General features: G+C 38.4%; 1 protein-coding gene across 1 annotated transcript; it reads left to right on the top strand.

The window, feature by feature from the left end:
* Nucleotides 1-17,031: 17,031 nt before the first annotated feature.
* On the top strand, nt 17,032-18,706 carry LOC128194016 (WUSCHEL-related homeobox 2-like). The gene is made up of 3 exons (XM_052868444.1): nt 17,032-17,375; nt 18,032-18,322; nt 18,398-18,706. The coding sequence occupies exons 2-3, from the start codon at nt 18,046-18,048 to the stop codon at nt 18,577-18,579; spliced, it is 459 nt and encodes a 152-aa protein (XP_052724404.1). The 5' UTR covers nt 17,032-17,375; nt 18,032-18,045; the 3' UTR covers nt 18,580-18,706.
* The last annotated feature ends 1,325 nt before the right edge of the window (nt 18,707-20,031 follow it).

Below are 20,031 nucleotides of genomic sequence, written 5' to 3'. Positions count from 1 at the left end.
ATTTGGACCGCGGGTTATAGTTTTGGCCTAGAGGAGATATGCCCTAAGGAGACATATGGATCTAAGGTAAAAAACCTAGCTTGAAGAACAAACCTTCTAGAAGTTTGTGAGCCCTTGGTTAGAGTAGTCTCAAGTTTCTTTCTTTTTGTGAGACACATGCTCTTGCCATGTAGCATGCTCTTAATATAGAGAATTTCTCTTTAGTAGTGGTCATGTGTCATGCTCCTAATGGAGAATATTTTTCCTTAGTAGTGACCATATGTCATCCTCCCATTGGAAATTATTTTACCTTGGTCTCTAAGTTAGAATATTAAGGTTTTGCTTCTACAATTTGGAGACACCTTTAGAGTTATCTAAGCTTATATATAGAGGTGTCTCCCCCATATAAATTCATTTTTGAATTGAGTATTGTTATGCTGCTAAATTTGTGTCATCCTACTCAACACAGGTCACCAAAGCTAGAGCACCTCATCTAAGTTTCCTATAACCCCATTCCTTAAGAGTTGACCTAGTATCTCTTTAGAACACTCAAGCACCATATAATCTCTCCCCTTACTTGAGTCATATAGTTTGAAGGATGAACCGCTGTTTCACCACACCAAACTATATGTGATGAGTTTTTACCACCATCAAGTTCTCATAGTCACTAACTATTTGAAAGTCTCCACTTAAGTCATATAACTTTGAAAGAACCTATTTTATGCATTTGGCATCCTAATCTCCACCATAATGGAAAAAGACTAAATATCCCTTTTCATTGTACTGCACCCTATAACCATTAATACTATCGTTACATTTCTTTCTCAACTGCACTTTTTGAGATGAAGAAGACTAATAACTCATTAAAAAAAGAAGACTTAGTTCTAGAAGTTATTATGTGTTACAGAAAGTTTGTTTCATAAATTATACTGAAATTTCGATATAAAACACGTGTTTCAAAAAGTTATTTCTAAAAAGTTAATTATGGAATATTTCTTTCAAAAGATATTATATATATTTTGGGAAACTTGTTCTATAAATTTTATTTCAATTTGTTCATTTTGAAATGTATTTTATATTTTATATTTTATATATTCCAAAAATTGTGTTCCGAAGACATCTTCAAGAAATTTCAGAAAGATTAATTCTAGAAGATTTTTATCGTAGAATATTTTTTTAACAAATAATTTAAAAGGTACTTTTACAAATAATAAAATTGTTATTTTAAAAATGATAGGAGTGCAACTAGAAATTATAGAGACGGAGGAAGATAAAGCCTTATATTTTATTTACATTCTAATTGATGCATCAAGCTTCAAGCTTCCATATATGGACAGGCCCAATACAAAAGTAATGAACGTAAGAACATTACTTATTACATCTAATCAAATTTCTTCTTTCCTGCATTTCATCATTTTGGATTTTATTATCCTGAACACATTAAATCATGTTTTGAAATATTTTTCCCAAAGAGACTCACTCACTCCTATTTTGAAAAAAAAAAGCTTTGATGGGTGCAGGAAAAAAATTGATAGGTGCAGGGAGTAGCATCCTTAAGGAACAAGGAATATTTAGAGAACTATTAATGCTTGTTTTTTAGTCCGAATTAAGACACACAAATTTTTTTACATTAATGCTTGTTTTTTAGTCAAAATTGTGCACACACAAATTTTTTTAAATTCATTTTATATTTCTTATTTTTTTAAATACAAAAAATTATTTATTTATAATTATTTTATCTTTATAATATATATATATATATATTAAATAAATATAATTAAATATGTGACTCTATCCTAAAAATTAAGGGTAACAAGATATTAAAAGAGGGGTAATGCAAAGTGTAACATCCCAAAATATAGTAATTACCATAATCAGAATTAATTACATTAAGTAAATAAACAATGCAGTCTTACAGAAAACCGAACGAGCGTTAAATGTCGAACGGTCAAAATGTACAGAAAATAACGAACGTTAAAAACATACAAGAGTTCAAGGACGAACGGCTTTACAAAACTACAACCGAACGTCCACAAAATAACTTAGCGAAACTATAACACACGAGCGAGCGCTCTAGGGCTCGGCTTTAACTTCAACGTCCACCAGAGTTGCGTCCTCCAAATTTTCTTCTTCTAGCATTTCTTCAAGGGACGCACCACCATCTGCTCACATCCACACGGATGATCATTGCAAGGACAGGACGAACGTACATAACAAGATGACAACACAAAGAAGAACGAAAGGGTAAGCTTAAGTAATTTAAATTCGTACTTCAACATTTCTATTCAAACAAAACACATAACTTCCATACATATAACATCATCCAAAACATAAATATATAAGTACTAGACCGACCGTCCGGACTGTATGAATCTGTGTAGTTACAAGCGTCCTTGCACCCGAGTGATGTAGTAACTGGGATACACCAAACAGCTGCCACTCGAGGTCAGTCCGTTCTTACGTCGCCCATGTTAACTTATGGACTAAGGACCTCCTGCCGTTCCCACACATGACATACTTCCTCTACATGAAGATAGTATTCACAGAACATCAGGATGGACAACGAGTCTTAACTTATCCACAGTCATACTTTACCAAATTTAATATTCAATATACATCAGAGTCATCCCTCCATGGAACGCTCGTTCAAATACCAAAAATCATAATTTCACTTCTTATAGTGTTCGCACACCTTAATATTTCCCTTTATTCACATTTTCATTCTATGTTCCACTCCCATAAAAAGACGAGCGTTCAATCCTCGGCGAGGACGAAAGTCAAGAGTGAGGCCGTGGGGTTTCTTTTTAAAACAATAAGGTTGACTCGCTGAACATGACGAACGTTACTTTTGCTAGAATCAGCTGAATGAAACTGACTCATAGCGATATAATGTGAGTGTTTCAGGATAACTTAAATTTAAAGACTTTGATCTAAATTTAAAAGGATAAAGGTATAACCAAATGATTTATTTTAATACTCTGATAACATTTGTTTAACAGGATCGACCGCCAGTCAATGACCGTAAGCGAATATTCATTTACTGAAAATCTGATACGAACGCTTTGTACGTACGTTCTGGAATCAAGGATATTGACGAGCGTTCGGTATAAGACCGTACACTTCTTAGAACGAACGCTAAGTATAATACCGAGCGCTATTAGGACGAACGCTCAGTATAAGACTGAACGCTACTTTAAGACGAACGCTTGGCATAAACCGAGCGCTTATTGGGACGAACGCTAGGTGTAAGACCGAGCGCTACTTAATACGAACGCTTGGTATGAACCAAGCGCTATTGGGACGAACACTCAAATAGCATTTCAATTGGTGACGCTCGTTCTAAGACAAAATCCTTTCCAAATGAAAGAATTTCACTCTAAAATCATTTTCAGAGAAACCGAACGGTATATGACCGTACGATAACGAACGAATTTTATCATATGACAGGATCAGTATATTTCCTATTTTTATCTTCATCTAAACTTAATATTTCTCATACGATTCATAATCTTATAACTTCCGTTTCATCATTTAATTCCCATACTATATAGATTTCACATTAAATCATACTATACAAAAATTTGCCCAGTATTCAATTCATGCATATCAGCCAGCGCATACCATATTCATTCATGCATAACAGCGATCGTTCAAGCATACTCAAACACAGCATACAGCTCATACATTCTAATTCTATCATGCTCGCACACAATCATATACATTCGAATCAAATTATTAAGCTTCCCTTACCTGGATAGCAGTGAACTCCCAAATGCAAGGTTTTGGTTCGACCTCTAACAGCGTTCTACACTCAGGTTCACTCAACAAATTCCACTTAGTCTAAAACACCAAAAATCAGAACAACTCAGACTTAGAACCCATGCATGCAACCAAACTAGGGTTCGCATGAAACCATAAAAGATAAATGGTTGACGACGAGAACTTACCAGTTCTGATCCAAACTCTGTTCGGTCCAAAAGGAAGATCACAGCTGGACGAACGTTCCTACGGCTCTGAAACGTGATCGGAGAAGGAACCGGTGAGTTACAGAAGAGAGAAGTTTAGATGTTTTAGAGAGAAGTTGGAGAAGATGAAGAGTTGAGGTTCTGAGGAAGGAGATGAGAGGTTCAGGTGAGAGGAAGAGTTTTTCGAAACTCAAGTTTTGTTCAGTCCACGTTCGAGCGGACGAACGTCTCTCCATTCGACACCTGCACACTCACTCTGATTTCAGAACCTTCCAACGTGATAAGTGGCGCTCGTGCATGCAGCGGTTGGTGCGATTTTAATGCACTGAACGTGTGACGAGACGCTTTTATGGAAGCTGACAGGTGACTCAGCAGTGTAATAATTACTGATTTGACATGTTAATTACGTTTAAAATTTCGAGATCTCACATTCCACCTATCTACAAAAATTTTCGACCTCGAAAATTTAAAGACTCACCTGAAAATATACTAGGGTACAAGTCTGAATTTTATCAAGTCTGATATATACAAGAAGCACACAGCCATGGCTTTCCTTGATAAAATTCAGACTTTGCTTGTTATTACGTGACATGCTTCCAAGTAGGCCATTACCTTCTTTTCCATGTGGCCACTTTCCTCTTCTTGGACTTTAGCCTCAAACATTGTGGTCCCTTCCATAATATGTTGTCTCCCATTCACATTCATTTGCAAAGGAAAAGAGGACTTCATGTGTCGTGAATTTGCTTCTTCAATGACCAAAACCGTGAGCTTGTTTAACAATTGAAGTCCAAAACAAAATGCTTGTGTGAAGTAAAAAGGCACGGTCAAAACACAAAATTCTGCACATCCTTTTGAAACCAAATTTGCTTGTAAAATCTTAATAAGGGAATGATATGCTTTCCCCCTTTCACGTGGATGGTTCCAACACTGTGCACTTCTTCTAATTCTTTTCAGCCAATCCAAACAAAAATATTTCATCACGGATCAACACACAAATTAAATCACTGTAGTGCAGCTTCTTCCCAAACACAGTGTGTGAATGTTCTTCCAAATGTCCCAATTTATATTTTCAAAATATTCCATGCAATCAATAATGAAAATAATTAGCTCAGATAGTTCAAATTAGTTAAAATAAGAATTTCTGATCGGATTAAGCTCAATTCAGTAAAATAAGAAAATACTGGACAATTAAGCACAATTCCCTGATTAAATCTGGCACAATAAACTAAGTGCAGTGAAGAAAATAATGATTCATCAGCTATCTTCTACACGGACTGGATGTAGTTCCAACGTTCGGTCTGGACGAAGCTGAATGTCTTCCAACTCCAGTACATGTGATGGATTTGCTATATACTTCCGAAGTTGAGAGACGTGGAAAACGGGATGAAGGTTGGATAGCTGGGGCGGCAATGCAAGCTCGTACGCTACTAGTCCGATCTTCCTCAGGATCTGGTACGGTCCTATGAACTTGGGAAACTTCTTTGGACGAACGGCTCATCCTACACCAGTGACTGGATTGAGTCGAAGGAACACATGGTCTCCTGCATCGAACTCCAAGGGTCTTCTTCTTCTATCCGCATACGATTTCTGCCTGCTCAGGGACGTCTTTAATCTATCTTGAATCAATTTAACCTTCTCGGTCGTTTGCTGGATGAGCTCAGGTCCAGTCAGTACGTGCTCTCCTTCCTTGAACCAACAAAGGGGCGTTCGGCATTTCCTCCCATAGAGTGCTTCGAACGGTGCCATTCCAATGCTCGCCTGGAAACTGTTGTTATACGTGAACTCCACTAGCGGCAGAACCTCATCCCATGCGCCTAAGTGATCTAGGACGCACGTCCTCAGCAAATCTTCTAGCGTCTGGATGGTTCGTTCAGACTGACCATCCGTCTGAGGGTGATATGCCGAACTCATTTGCAACTTACTACCGAGCTCGCTTTGAAGTGACTGCCAAAACCGTTAAGTGAACCTTGTGTCTCGATCGGAAATGATGCTCGACGGTACTCCATGTAGGCGAACGATCTCTTGGATATACAACTTGGCTAGGTTGGTCATTGACATCTTCAAGTTAACTGCTAGGAAGTGGGCGCTCTTCGTTAGCCTATCCACTATCACCCAGATTGAATCATGATTCTTGACCGTGCGTGGTAGATGAGTCACGAAGTCCATGGATATGCTATCCCACTTCCATTCGGGAATTTCCAACTGTTGAAGTAGTCCACCAGGTCTTTGATATTCCGCCTTCGCTCGTTGACAGGTTAGACAAGATGCCACAAAACGAGCGACATCACTCTTCAATCCAGGTCACCAGAAAGATTTCCGGAGGTCTTGATACATCTTAGTCATGCCAGGGTGCATGCTAAGACGGCTGTGATGGCCTTCCTCCAGAATAATCCTCTTCAGCTCGCCATCATTCGGAACGCACGTTCTGCCCATGTATCGCAACATGCCGTCTGTTCCCGTATTGAACCACTTAGCTCGATCCGTACCGAGCGCGCTTAAGATCTTCACCAGCTCTTCATCCTCGCGTTGCTTCATCCTAATCTGATCAAACACGTCGCTAGATATGCTAAGGTTACAACACTTGATACTGCTCGATTCTAACTCAAACTGTAACCTTAGATCTCTGAAACTCTCCACTAAGCTCTGCTCGCGCACCATCAAGGACGACACATGTACCACCTTCCTGCTTAGAGCGTCCGCTACCACGTTCGCCTTCCCTGGATGATAGAGTAGCTCGAAGTCATAGTCCTTCAAGAACTCGAGCCACCTCCTTTGCCTCATATTCAACTCCTTCTGATCAAAGAGGTACTTGAGACTCTTGTGATCACTGAAGACTTGGAACGTGGATCCATACAAGAAATGCCTCCAAATCTTCAGTGCAAAAACGACCGCTGCCAACTCCAGGTCGTGCGTTGGGTAATTCCTCTCGTGAGTCCTCAACTGACGAGACGCATAAGCTACCGCTCGCTTCTCTTGCATCAAAACACATCCCAGACCTTGGTGAGAAGCGTCGCAGTACACCTCAAATGGCTTAGAAGTGTCCGGAATAACTAACACTGGAGCGCTCGTCAATTTCACCTTTAACTCCTGGAAACTGGCCTCACAACGATCGGTCCAAGCGAACGGCTGATCCTTACGGGTCAACTGAGTTAGCGGCGCCACTATCTTAGCAAAACCTTCAATGAAACGTCTGTAGTAGCCCGCCAGTCCCACAAAACTACGTACCTCAGTGACCGAACGCGGACTCTCCCAATCCAGTACCGCTCGTACTTTCGCTGGATCTACCGAGATGCCTCCAGCCGACACCACATGACCCAAAAACTGAATCTCCTTCATCCAGAATTCGCACTTAGACAACTTGGCATATAACTCCTTCTCCCGCAACACTCCAAGTACAAGTCTAAGATGCTCTTCATGCTCGTCTTCGGTCTTGGAATAGATGAGAATGTCATCTATGAAGACGACCACAAACTTATCCAAATAGGGCCTGAATATGCGGTTCATATACTCCATGAACATTGCCGGGGCGTTCGTCACTCCAAAAGGCATCACCACATATTCATAATGCCCATAACGAGACCTGAATGCCGTCTTCTGGATGTCGTCTTCCTTAACCCTGATTTGATGATATCCGGATCTCAAATCAATCTTCGAGAACACAGCAGCCCCATGTAATTGATCCAGCAAGTCATCAATCCTAGGCAATGGGTACTTGTTCTTGATGGTCAGCTTATTTAGTTGTCTGTAGTCTATACATAACCGAGAGCTGCCATCCTTCTTCTTCACTAACAGCACAGGCGCTCCCCAAGGCGATACGCTCGGCCTAATGAATTTCTTCTCTATCAGCTCTTCAATCTGCTCCTTGAGTTAAGCTAACTCCGCAGGCGACATTCGATACGGCTGAACCGAGATAGGAGCCGTTGTCGTCACCAAATCAATGGTGAACTCCACTTCACGCTGAGGGGGAAGTCCAGGGATTTCTTCCAGAAAAACGTCCGCAAACTCAACCACAACCGATCGTCCAGTACCGCCTCCAATGGACGATCGTTCTTTTACCACTCCTCTGGATTCCTGATCCTCGTGAGTCATAATCAGGAAACAGCTGGCGCCTTCCATAATGTCTTCTTTTAGCTGACCGAGCGTCACTGAAATAACTTCTTGTTCTTCACCAGGAAAAATCAACTCCTTCGCTCCACAATCAATAAGAATGCGATTGGCAGCCAACCAATCCATTCCTAAGATCACCTCCAAACCTTGAAGAGGTAAGCAGATGAGGCTAACCTTAAACTTACGTCCCTCCACTTCTATAGGACACTTGACGCACATAGTGGACGTCCTAACCTCACCAGCTGCTGGGGTAGACACCACCAGATCACACTGCATCTCGCTCACTTCTAATCCCAGTTTTTCAACACACGCCTTCGAGATGAAGGAGTGCGTCGCCCCCGAATCAAACAAAGCACATCATGATCTACCATACAGCATGCATTCACCAATTATAAGGTTACTTGAGCTCGCTGCCTCCGCGCTCGTTATAGCATATACTCGCCCACTTGCTTGGGCTCGTCCTCCTCTCGTCTGATTTCTTCCAACATTGGGTGGCCTCATCACCGCACGCCCACTCATATTGCACTCATGATCCGAGTGTCCGTTTCTCCCACAACGATTACAGTGCTTGACTCCCACCAACTGAGGGCATGAAGACCTATAATGTGGCCCTCCACACCGGTAGCAAACCACACTTCCCTGTGATGAGTCAATATTTTGTTCACTTCACTTAGTTTATTGTGCTAGAATTAATCGGGGAATTGTACTTAATTGTCCAGTATTTTCCCATTTTTCTTAATTGTGTTTAATTCGATCAGAAATTCTTATTTTACTTAATTTGAATTATCTGAGAATAATTATTTACATTATTGAGTGCAGGGAAAATTCTGTAAATATTTTAGGACATTTGGAAGAATATTTACTTACACACTGTATTAATTGGAAGAAGCTACTATATTTGGTTCATGAAGCTGGGTTTTGGTTTTGTTGTTGGAAGTAATTGGCAAGTAAAATGATGGAGGAAGCACATTTTCATTCCTTTCTTCTTCAAGTATCACGGCATAATGGCACAAAACCTCTTTTGGGTTGAAGAAAATTTGCCAATAAAAATTAATGTGAATAAGACGGTTTTGGAAAGCATTTGGCAAAAAAATTGATGACCACCTTGCAAGTGCATCTCACGGCACATTCATTTTGGAATAGCTTGAAACAAATTCAGCCCATACATATGACAATTAAAGGAGGGGACCACTTTTGTTGAAAGTTTACGGTCATGGAGAGAATAATGGAAGCATTTTCACTTTGGTTTCTAAGAGAAACAAGAAGCAAACGAAAATGATAGATTGGAGGGCCCCTCATGGCTTTTGGCACATTAGCAACTTGCTGCAAAATTTCAACATAATTCTTGGACAACACATGTAGCCCCCACACCCCTTCTTGCTGGAACGTTTTCTATTCAATTAAAATTGGCTGGTTTCTTTTGCATTGTGCACGACGTCCAGCACTTCTTTGGGGCTCTGGAACATTTTATTTAAATGAAAAATTAGCTAGTTTCCTCATGGTCTTACTCTAGTTAGAAGAAGTGGATGCACATGGATGATTGTCCAATAAAAGGAGGTTACAGTATGCTCATCTCAACAAGCAGATTTCACGTTTCCAGCAAACTTCACGTAGCCCATGCAGTTGCCACTCTCTCATGGTTGATTTCCTTTTGCAAATACTGCACCAAATTGCTTTAAGGAAGGAGAGGTGTCACGATCAGCTTCCACACACCCACCGAATGAAATGTTGCACCCACTTGAGTGGAGCTTTGTCCAGCAACACAAGAAGTCCAGCAAAGAAGAGATCCTTGGTACAGCTAGTTGGAAGGAGAAGCAGCAACACACAGAATCCAATAGCTTGGAAGCAAGTCCGGCAACTTGACTGCAGTAGAAGCACCTTTAAGAGGCAGCATCCAGCTTGGAGAAGCACCGTAAAGCATGATGGTTCACGGGAGAAGGAAGAATCCAGCAGCTGGAAGCTTGAAGAAACACACGGTGGCTGCTGGAAAAGGAGAAGGAGAAGAGCTGATTCTTGGCTTGGAATGGACAGCAGTTAGCTTCTCCCAAACAGCAGCAAGGTATGATCCAACATCAACACTTCAAGCATCCAGCAACTCCTTTCCAGTTTCGGCACAGCCCTGCAGATTGCTGCATCCAGAAGCTTGGAGTGGGAGCCACAGTTGAAAAGATTTTTCATGAAAATGAAGCAGCTCACGGGCAAGAAATGAAGGGTCCACCTTTTGCTTACTTTTTGGCAATTGAAGAAAAACAAAGTGTCACGGAGACAATGAAACCGAAAAGCAGACTGGAATACGGCTGGAAGCAAGGAGTGGACACGGGAGAGACAAAAATTTCTGGCATATAAAACGGGGGCAGCAGAGGGAGAATTGAGTAGAGTTTTAGTAGTTTAGGGCAGCCTCTTCCTCTTTCTATTTCGTTCTCTGAAATTCCATTCAAACAATGCAATTGTAGTTTTAATTTCTGAAACAGTAGAATTGTGTCACCTTTGCTCGTGTTATTTTTAGTTGTACTGTTGATTTTAATTTAAGTGTTAAAAGCTTTGATAAATTGCATTTCCAGTTAAGTGTTTTTATTTTACAGACTCTCTTTATTTTACCGTTTAATATTTTTCTACAACGTTAAATTCTGTCACTGTGTTTTACTGGTCATGTTATTTTCAATAGTCGTTTTTACGGTTCATTTTTACTGGAGCATTTGGTAAATTTTAATTACACTGTTGTTTTGTCTTCCGCATTTTTACTGTTCTGTGTTTTAATTTCCAACACTGTGTAATTTTTCCATTGTCTATTTTTACCATCTTTTACCGTTCAGTTTTTACCGTGGTTAAATTTTATTTCAACGTTTTTAAATTCAGTCGTGATTAATTTTCCACACAAAAAAAAATATCCACAAAACCCCCCCACTACGTGTTTAATCTGAAACTGAACCACCAAAATTGGTCCTTGAGAGACGACCTAGGAGTCAAATCCTAGACTATACTGCATTTTAATCTGTATAAAATTTGTATGACCGCGACAGTCGTATCAAATTTTGGCGCCGCTGCCGGGGACCAAAGACGGTTTGGTTTTAGATTTTTGTTGTGTAAATTTTTGTTCTGTTAATATGTGTGTTTTGTGTTTTGTATTCTTGTAGGCGACAACGACACCTTCAGCAAATTTTGGCGGCGTTGTCACTTCAGTTCCAGGTTTTTTTTCCACTTTCTCGGTTTTCCATTTGAATGCAACAATGATTTATTTTCTGAAGCTTGTAGTGTGTTACTGTAATTTTTATTTTCACTGTCCAGGAATTTAATTTCAAGTGTTGAATCTTTGCTAAATTTGATTTCCAATTAAATGCTTTTAATTTTACAGTCTCTTTATTTTACCGTTTACTGTCTTCTGAACCGTTAAATTCAGTCATTACTTTTTACCATTCAGTTTTTACCATCTTTTACCGCTTGTTTTTACCATTGTTAAAATTTATTTCAGTGTTTTAAATTCAGTTTTATTTAATTTCCAATTTTAAATTTTATTTATTCGCATTCAAAAACACCAACAAACCCCCCCCACTTCGTGTAATAAATCTGAGACTGAACCATATAAATTGATCCTTGAGAGACGACCTAGGAGTCACATCCTAGTAACTATACTGCATTATTTCGTGCAATCAAATTTGTATGACCGCGACAGTCGTACCAGTGTCACCTTCCTAGAAGTCCTTTGAACTATTCCCTGATTTGCGTCTTAATTTTGCCCAGGAGTGCAAAAGACTAAGTGTGGTCTATTTGATGAGTCAATATTTTGTTCACTTCACTTAGTTTATGGTGCTAGAATTAATCGGGGAATTGTACTTAATTGTCTAGTATTTTCCCATTTTTCTTAATTGTGTTTAATTCGATCAGAAATTCTTATTTTACTTAATTTGAATTATCTGAGAATAATTATTTACATTATTGAGTGCAGGGAAAATTCTGTAAATATTTTAGGACATTTGGAAGAATATTTACTTACACACTGTATTAATTGGAAGAAGCTACTATATTTGGTTCATGAAGCTGGGTTTTGGTTTTGTTGGTGGAAGTAATTGGCTAAGTAAAATGATGGAGGAAGCACATTTTCATTCCTTTCTTCTTCAAGTATCACGACATAATGGCACAAAACCTCTTTTGGATTGAAGAAAATTTGCCAATAAAAATTAATGTGAATAAGACGGTTTTGGAAAGCATTTGGCAAAAAAATTGATGACCACCTTGCAAGTGCATCTCACGGCACATTCATTTTGGAATAGCTTGAAACAAATTCAGCCCATACATATGACAATTAAAGGAGGGGACCACTTTTGTTGAAAGTTTACGGTCATGGAGAGAATAATGGAAGCATTTTCACTTTGGTTTCTAAGAGAAACAAGAAGCAAACGAAAATGATAGATTGGAGGGCCCCTCATGGCTTTTGGCACATTAGCAACTTGCTGCAAAATTTCAACATAATTCTTGGACAACACATGTAGCCCCCACACCCCTTCTTGCTGGAACGTTTTCTATTCAATTAAAATTGGCTGGTTTCTTTTTCATTGTGCACGACGTCCAGCACTTCTTTGGGGCTTTGGAACATTTTATTTAAATGAAAAATTAGCTAGTTTCCTCACGGTCTTACTCTAGTTAGAAGAAGTGGATTGTTAGTATTTTAAGGTTGTGAAAGGAGTAGTTGATGGGATAGAGAAAATGTAGAGATAGTAGAATGTAGAAGTAGTAGTTGAAAGAAGTGTTGTAGTTGTCTTTAGTTGTAGTAGATGTGGCTTCATACAAATGGTAGATGTTGGCTACATACATCAAATGGTAGAGTTCATGGGTATTTATAGACCCATAGATTATTCTAGAACATACTAGCCACAACTTATGTGGAATGTTCTAGATTTTTACCTATGTAGAATATTCTTGATTTTTCTTCCTATCTTAGGTTTTTCTATAATATTCTAGAACTTGTATTACATGTCAATTCTTCTATCTAAGGAGCTTCTACATTCTTCTAGAATTTGCATTACACTTTAATACTCCTCCTTAATGCAAATTCGGTAACTCCAAGCATTGTGCGCAGTAGTTCAAATCTTGGTCTTGGTAATGCCTTCGTAAATATATCTGCAATTTGGTCTTCTGTTGGACAGTACTCGAGTCGTATTTGTTTAGTTGTCTCTTCATCTCGAATGAAGTGATATTTAATGGCTATGTGTTTTGTTCTTTGATGATGGACTGGATTTTTTGCTATTGCTATTGCCGATTTGTTGTCGCAATAGATAATAGTTGGTCCAGCTTGTGGTTCACCCATTTCTTCAAGTATTCTTCGTAGCCATATTGCTTGACTTGTGGTTTCAGCAGCTGCTACATACTCTGCTTCTGCTGTTGATTGTGCCACGGTTGCTTGCTTCTTTGATGCCCAAGATAAAATACCCGATCCTAGTGAGAAAGCATATCCTGACGTACTCTTCATGTCGTCCACTGATCCTGCCCAATCACTATCTGTGTAGCCAATCATCCTTGAGTTAGTCACGGTTTTGTACCATATACCAAACTCCTTTGTGCCTTGTAGATATCTTAAAATTCTTTTTCCTACTCCATAATGAATCTGACTTGGGTTTTGCATGAATCTTGATAGAAGACTTGTAGCATACATAATGTCTGGTCGTGTGGCTGTGAGATAGAGAAGACTTCCAATTAAGCTTCTGTAGCATGATGCATCTACCTCTTGTGCTCCATCATCTTTTTGTAGCTTTTCGTTTACCACCAGTGGAGTAGTGACAGGTTTACAACCATTCATCTTGAACTTCTTTAATAGAGCTTCAATATATTTCTTTTGAGAGATAAATATACCTTCCTTTTCTTGTTTCACATCTATACCGAGGAAATAGTTCATCAAGCCAAGGTCGGTCATTTCAAATGTCTTCATCATGTCTTCTTTAAATTCTTTCATCATCTCTATATTGTTTCCTGTATAGATAAGATCATTGACATATATAGAGACAATGAGATGGTACTGACCTTGTGCCTTAATATATAGTGTTGGCTCACTCTTGCTCCTCCTGAATCCTTGATCGATGAAGTATTTATCAATCTTGCTATACCATGCTCGAGGAGCTTGCTTCAGGCCATATAATGCTTTTTTAAGTTTTAGTACTTTGCCTTCATTGCCTTTGTCGATGAAGCCCTGTGGTTGTTCAACATAAATCTCTTCTTCGAGCACCCCATTTAGGAAGGCTGACTTGACATCCAGTTGATAGATGTTCCATCCTTTTTGTGCTGCAAGAGCTATTAAAACTCTAATTGTATCTAAGCGAGCAACTGGAGCAAATGTCTCATTGTAGTCTATTCCTGGTTGTTGTGAGTAGCCTTTGGCAACCAATCTTGCTTTATGCTTTTGTATAGTTCCATCAGGATTGAGCTTTGTTTTATATATCCATTTGACTCCAATGATGTCTTTTCCATGAGGGCAATTTACGAGTTCCCAAGTGTTATTCTTCTCAATCATTTTAATCTCTTCTTCCATAGCCTTGACCCATACTTCTTGCTTTGATGCTTCTTCATAACAGTTAGGCTCAATCATGGCCATATTGCAAGTTTCATATATGTCTACCAAAGATCTTACTCTTCTTGGACTAGATTCAGGTGAAGAATCTTGTTGTGGAGGTGGAGAGAGCATACCTGAATTTTCTACCTCTTCTTGAGTTTCTTCTTGAGATTGTTGCACTGGAAGTAAAATGTTGCTTTTAACAACTTTTTCTTCTTCCCAATTCCAAGAAGCATTTTCGTCAACTTCAACATCTCGACTGATGATGAGCTTTTTCGTTTGTAGGTTGTAGACTCGATAGCCTTTTGATTGTGTGCTATATCCCAAGAATATTCCTCGTATAGTTTTGTCTTCAAGCTTGTGCCTCCTTTGATCAGGAACATGTATGTAGCAAATAGACCCAAATACTCGTAGGTGTTTAGCCGATGGCTTTCTCCCACTCCAAGCTTCAATAGGAGTCTTGTCTTGGACTGCTTTAGTTGGACATCTGTTTAGAATATAAACTGTAGTGTAGACTGCTTCAGCCCAAAAAGTGTTAGGCATACTTTTCTCTTTCAGCATTGATCTTGCCATCTCCATAACTGTGTGATTCTTTCTCTCTGACACGCCATTTTGTTGTGGAGTATATACGACTGTAAGTTGTCGCTCTATGCCTTCATCTTCACAGAATTTGTCAAACTCGTGAGATGTGTACTCCTTGCCACGATCACTTCTAAGTACTTTTAGCTGTTTTCCACTTTGCTTCTCAACAAGGGCCTTGAATTTCTTGAATACTCCAAAAACTTCTGACTTTGCCTTTAAGAAATAGACCCATGTCATTCTAGAGAAGTCATCGATGAAGAGGATGAAATACCTGTTGTTATGATGTGAAGGTGTTCTCATCGGTCCGCAAACATCAGTATGAATCAACTCCAATAAGTCCTTTGCTCTCCATGCTTTGTCTGTCGAGAATGGTAATCGATGTTGTTTTCCGAGGAGACATCCTTCACATGATTCATTATTCTCCTTCAAGCATGGAAGATCTCTCATCATGTTTTTCATATATAGAAGCTTTAAGGCATGTGTGTTGAAGTGGCCAAATCTCCTATGCCAAAGCCATGAGTCATCAACTTCTACCTTCATGGCAATATTAGTTCCAGGTTTGAAGCTTATAGGAAAGCTTCTATTTCTCTTCTCCATTTTTACTTGGCCAATTTCTATCATTTTATTGTCATAAATTTTGCGGTGATTTGAAAATAACAAAACCTCACAGATGCACTATAATGTTTCTCTCAAGTGTCTAGGGTAAATAATAATATCAGCTCGATGTAATCAAGAAAACAAACACAAATAGACTTGGCAAGCTTCTAATTATCAATACTTAAAACATATGCATGTTCAGATCAAAAGGTCTTTACTGGGTTGTAATGGGGCCAAGGACAGGGGAGGATAAATTTGGATAAGTAGCTATAGCTCAAAAGAAATAGAGGTGCACTAGGGAAAAAAATGTAAACACAGTGAAATCTCACCCAAACCTCTAATTCAATCCTCTTCTCGACTCCATTATTCACAGAATTATTTTTCAATTTTTCTCTTTTTCTCATCATTTTTTTTTTATCCTGTCTTCTTTTTTTTTTTATCACACAACAAGATATAAATTATCATTTCAAAACATGATGAGGAACCAACTAGCCAATTCATCAGAATTCCCAAGGAGACCACACTTATTCACAAAATACTTCTATAGCTCCAGACTTTCCTAAGGTTAAGTTAATCATTTGTTTTTTTACTTAGGATCAATGTATGAGCTTCAACACAAAGAAATATATACAGTATAGGCTCAAAGGGGTTATCAAAGGATAATAACAAGGTAGGCTTATTTGGCTAAAGAGGCTCAAGAACAAAAATGCCTTTATCACGTCTGAACATGCATATCAATCAAGTATATCAAAAAGAATCAAGCCAAGGCATATGTGCAAGCATTCAAGATACATATCACACACAAGAAAGAAAATTAAGTGGCTCAAATCTCACACAGGGTATTATTTGTCACAATCAAATCAACCTCTCAAACGTATAATCATCTTTCCAGGCAGAGAAAAGCAAGGATTTTAAACCATAAGTATTAATGAAGTGAAGGAAAAATCTACAACTTAGACATCATCGAGAAATCAAGAGAAAAATGTAAAATTTATTGCACATAAAACTCGATAAAAAAAAACTTAAAACAGAAAAATTTAACACTCAAAAACAAAAAATTTAACACACAAAATACATACTAACATAAACTAACAGAAAAATCAGAATTTCTCCCCAGTAGACCACACTTAAATCACACAATGTCCTCAGTGTGTAACAATCATCAGATTATCAATTTCAGAGCTGTCAAATAATATAGACAAGTGCAATAAAAGTAGAAAAATGGGAGAAATTTTCAGTGACACCCATCAGTAGATGTCGTCAGATAACATCCATCAGTAGATGTTAATATTATTTTATTTTTTATTTTTTATTTTTTATTTTTTTTCTTTTGAAAAAGGATACCGGTACTGTGACAACAGTCTCGGTGGCAAAGACCGGAACTGTTGCTACAGTGGCAGAATTTTGGCTATTAATAGGCCAACTTCGGCTCCCGAGCGGCATTTCTGATTGCCCTGCTCTCTCTCTCTACTTCTCACTTCTCTCTTCTCTCTCCGCTCTCCTCACTCTCAACCTGAGCATCTGGAACCTCTGCGGAGCCTCTGCCCTGGTGCCATCTGAAGAGTGTGAGAACCCCGAGGAGCTTCTCTGCCAGCCTCCTACTCCAGGTAAGTCCTCTGCTCCTGGATCTGCCTTTCTTTCTTCTTTCATGTAATTTCTTTACTTTTCCTGCCGACTATTTTCCATTTCCTGCTTTCTAGTCTTCTCTCTTCTCTATTTTCCTGCTTTCCTTTTCTGCAATACTTGTTCTCTCCCCCTGCCCGATCTATCTTCTTTCAATTTTTTTCATTTTTCTGAAACTGAAAACACTTAAACACATAAAACACAATTGTCTTAAAACTTATGGGGTATATCGGCTGGAAACCAGACGTTAATCTCCCTTCGATTGAAGGTATTGCAGAGACAATCGGGTAGAACAACGCCACGTACCCCACTGAAAACTAAATAAACACATAAACATAATATACAAGAACAATATGGACAAGAACAACCGGACAACTGGACGTAGATCCGTTTAGGACCCCTTTGCAAGGACCGTGAAACAGATCAAAGACAAGACACTGAAACATCAAATACAGACTGGACAAAATAAATCTAAAAGGAAACAAGAACAAATAAAGAAAACACAGAACTAATCTAATTTTTTTATGCTTCTGGTTTTTCTGCTTTTATTATTTTTTTTAAGTTTTTTTTTATTATTTTTTTATGTTTTTGTTCTTTTTATTTTTTGGTTTTTTTTTTTCATTTTTTTTTTATGTTTTAGAATACTAGAGAGACATGATGAGTGAGATGGAAATCGAGAGATACACCAGCCAGCGGTGGCGTCCAACAGATGATCAGGTCAAGATGATGACCAACATCTTCAACTATGGGGTCACTCATCCAAGCCGAGCGCAAGTCGTCGAGATCACGTCTCGACTAAGGACCTTCGGAGATGCCAGCGAATACAACGTGCACTGCTGGTTCAACAACCACGACAATCGGGTCAGACGCTGGCAAGCGGAGATAGACCCCACTGGCACTCAGTTTTCACAACTGCCGCTGTACATGTACGGTAAGAACTCTCATCAGATCTCAATTTTTATTGAAATTTTTTTTTTTATTAACAAGATTTTTTTTTGGTTGAAAGAATATGGCTGGGTGGTAATGAGGGCACCAAGGCTGCTGGATTTGTTCCCAGTCCCGATCATCATCGACGACGACAGAGATGAACGACAAATCCCTCCGCCTAGGCCTCTAACATTCCGCACCAGAGCTCCCTCGACGGAGCTTACCCTAAGATCTCCACCCAGCAACACCTTTCCATTTTAATGCTTTATGTTTTTTTTTATTTATTATGTTTTATTTTATTTTGTTTTTGCTGGCCGAGTGTGGCCAGAATTTGAATAAGGCATGTAATAATGACACTTAATTTTTTTTTTTTATGTTTTTTTTTTAATTTGGTCTGTAATATTAACGATCAGAAATGATCGAACAACTTTATTTTCACATATATCTACTGCAAATTTATTTTCAGATCTGATAAATTTCCTTTTCTCAATTACTGTAATTTTTTTGCAATGATGAATGAAATCTTTCTTAGTCTAAACAAATTTTCAAACAATACTAAGTATGAAATAACTAAGAAATTTATTACAGTGAAGGAAAATAAGGAAAATTAAGATCAGAAGTGAAAATTTTTATTGGTATGAAATAATAAGATAGTGAGGGTCGAAATAAAATCAAGGAATATGCAAAATAATTTTTTTGAATTTTTTTTTTTTTAGTTTTTTTTTTTTTTTTAAATAAAAAAAATAATTCGTAAACTAAGAAAATCAGAATTCTCCCCTAATTCATAAACTAAGAAAATTAAGGGAAGAAGGAATAGGAAAACTTCCCTGGTTATGGTGGCAGTTGCCAAATTTGGACAATCAGGGATATGCTTTCCATCACATGATTCAGCAGAGAAAATGTTAAGAGGAACTGCTTCATCAGTATAGCTTTATCATCCATCGCAAGATGTTTCTTCTGTCTTCTCACAGCAAACTGTTGCAGGAATATCTCTTCTCCATTAATCATGCATTCCTTAATGTCAGCACCTGCATTCTTTTTGAACTCTGTATCCTTGTCATCAAACTCACAATTAATAGCATCGGTAATAAACTTAGAGTTTGGCTGTAATGCATAATCAATTTCAGCACAAATGGAGCAAGAACCAGATTCGCAATCACATTCAAAATTTTCAGAAAACTGTGTTAAATCAAAGTTTAGTCCTAACTCTATAAAATCATCAGATTGCACAGTTTCTCTTTCAAAATCAATATTGACGTGACTTTGACCAATGGGTTCAATGGCTGACACTGAATTAAAAATTTTAGAATGATCAATCGAATTTGTATCAGTATCAGTCATAAACCCTATAGAATCAATGTGCGTCAAATCACATGCATTTGAATGTGTAGGCAAATCAGGTAAAATTGGAATCTCAGGTTCAGAATAAACCTGTTTTTGCTCACTAAGAAGTTTCTTACCAAACTCCAAGTTATCAGCTGCATCCTCAGGGCTATCATTGTCAGAATCCAGAACAAGCTGCTCAGGTTCTTCCTTTGCTACCTCAATTGGACTTTCACCAGCCAGCTTGCAGAGCAACTTCCTCGCTTCTGTTGGGGTCATATCCATCCAACATCCACCAATAGCTGCATCCACAAGTATCCTTTCATTGTCCAGGAGCCCTTCATAAAAATAAGTCAAGAGCAAATGCTCTGGAAATTGGTGGTTTGGACA

This window comes from Vigna angularis, chromosome 9, assembly GCF_016808095.1.
Source record: "Vigna angularis cultivar LongXiaoDou No.4 chromosome 9, ASM1680809v1, whole genome shotgun sequence".
Lineage (NCBI taxonomy): Eukaryota > Viridiplantae > Streptophyta > Magnoliopsida > Fabales > Fabaceae > Vigna > Vigna angularis.
Note: the sequence above shows the minus strand (reverse complement) of the source record. Positions and strands in the feature narration are given on the sequence as shown.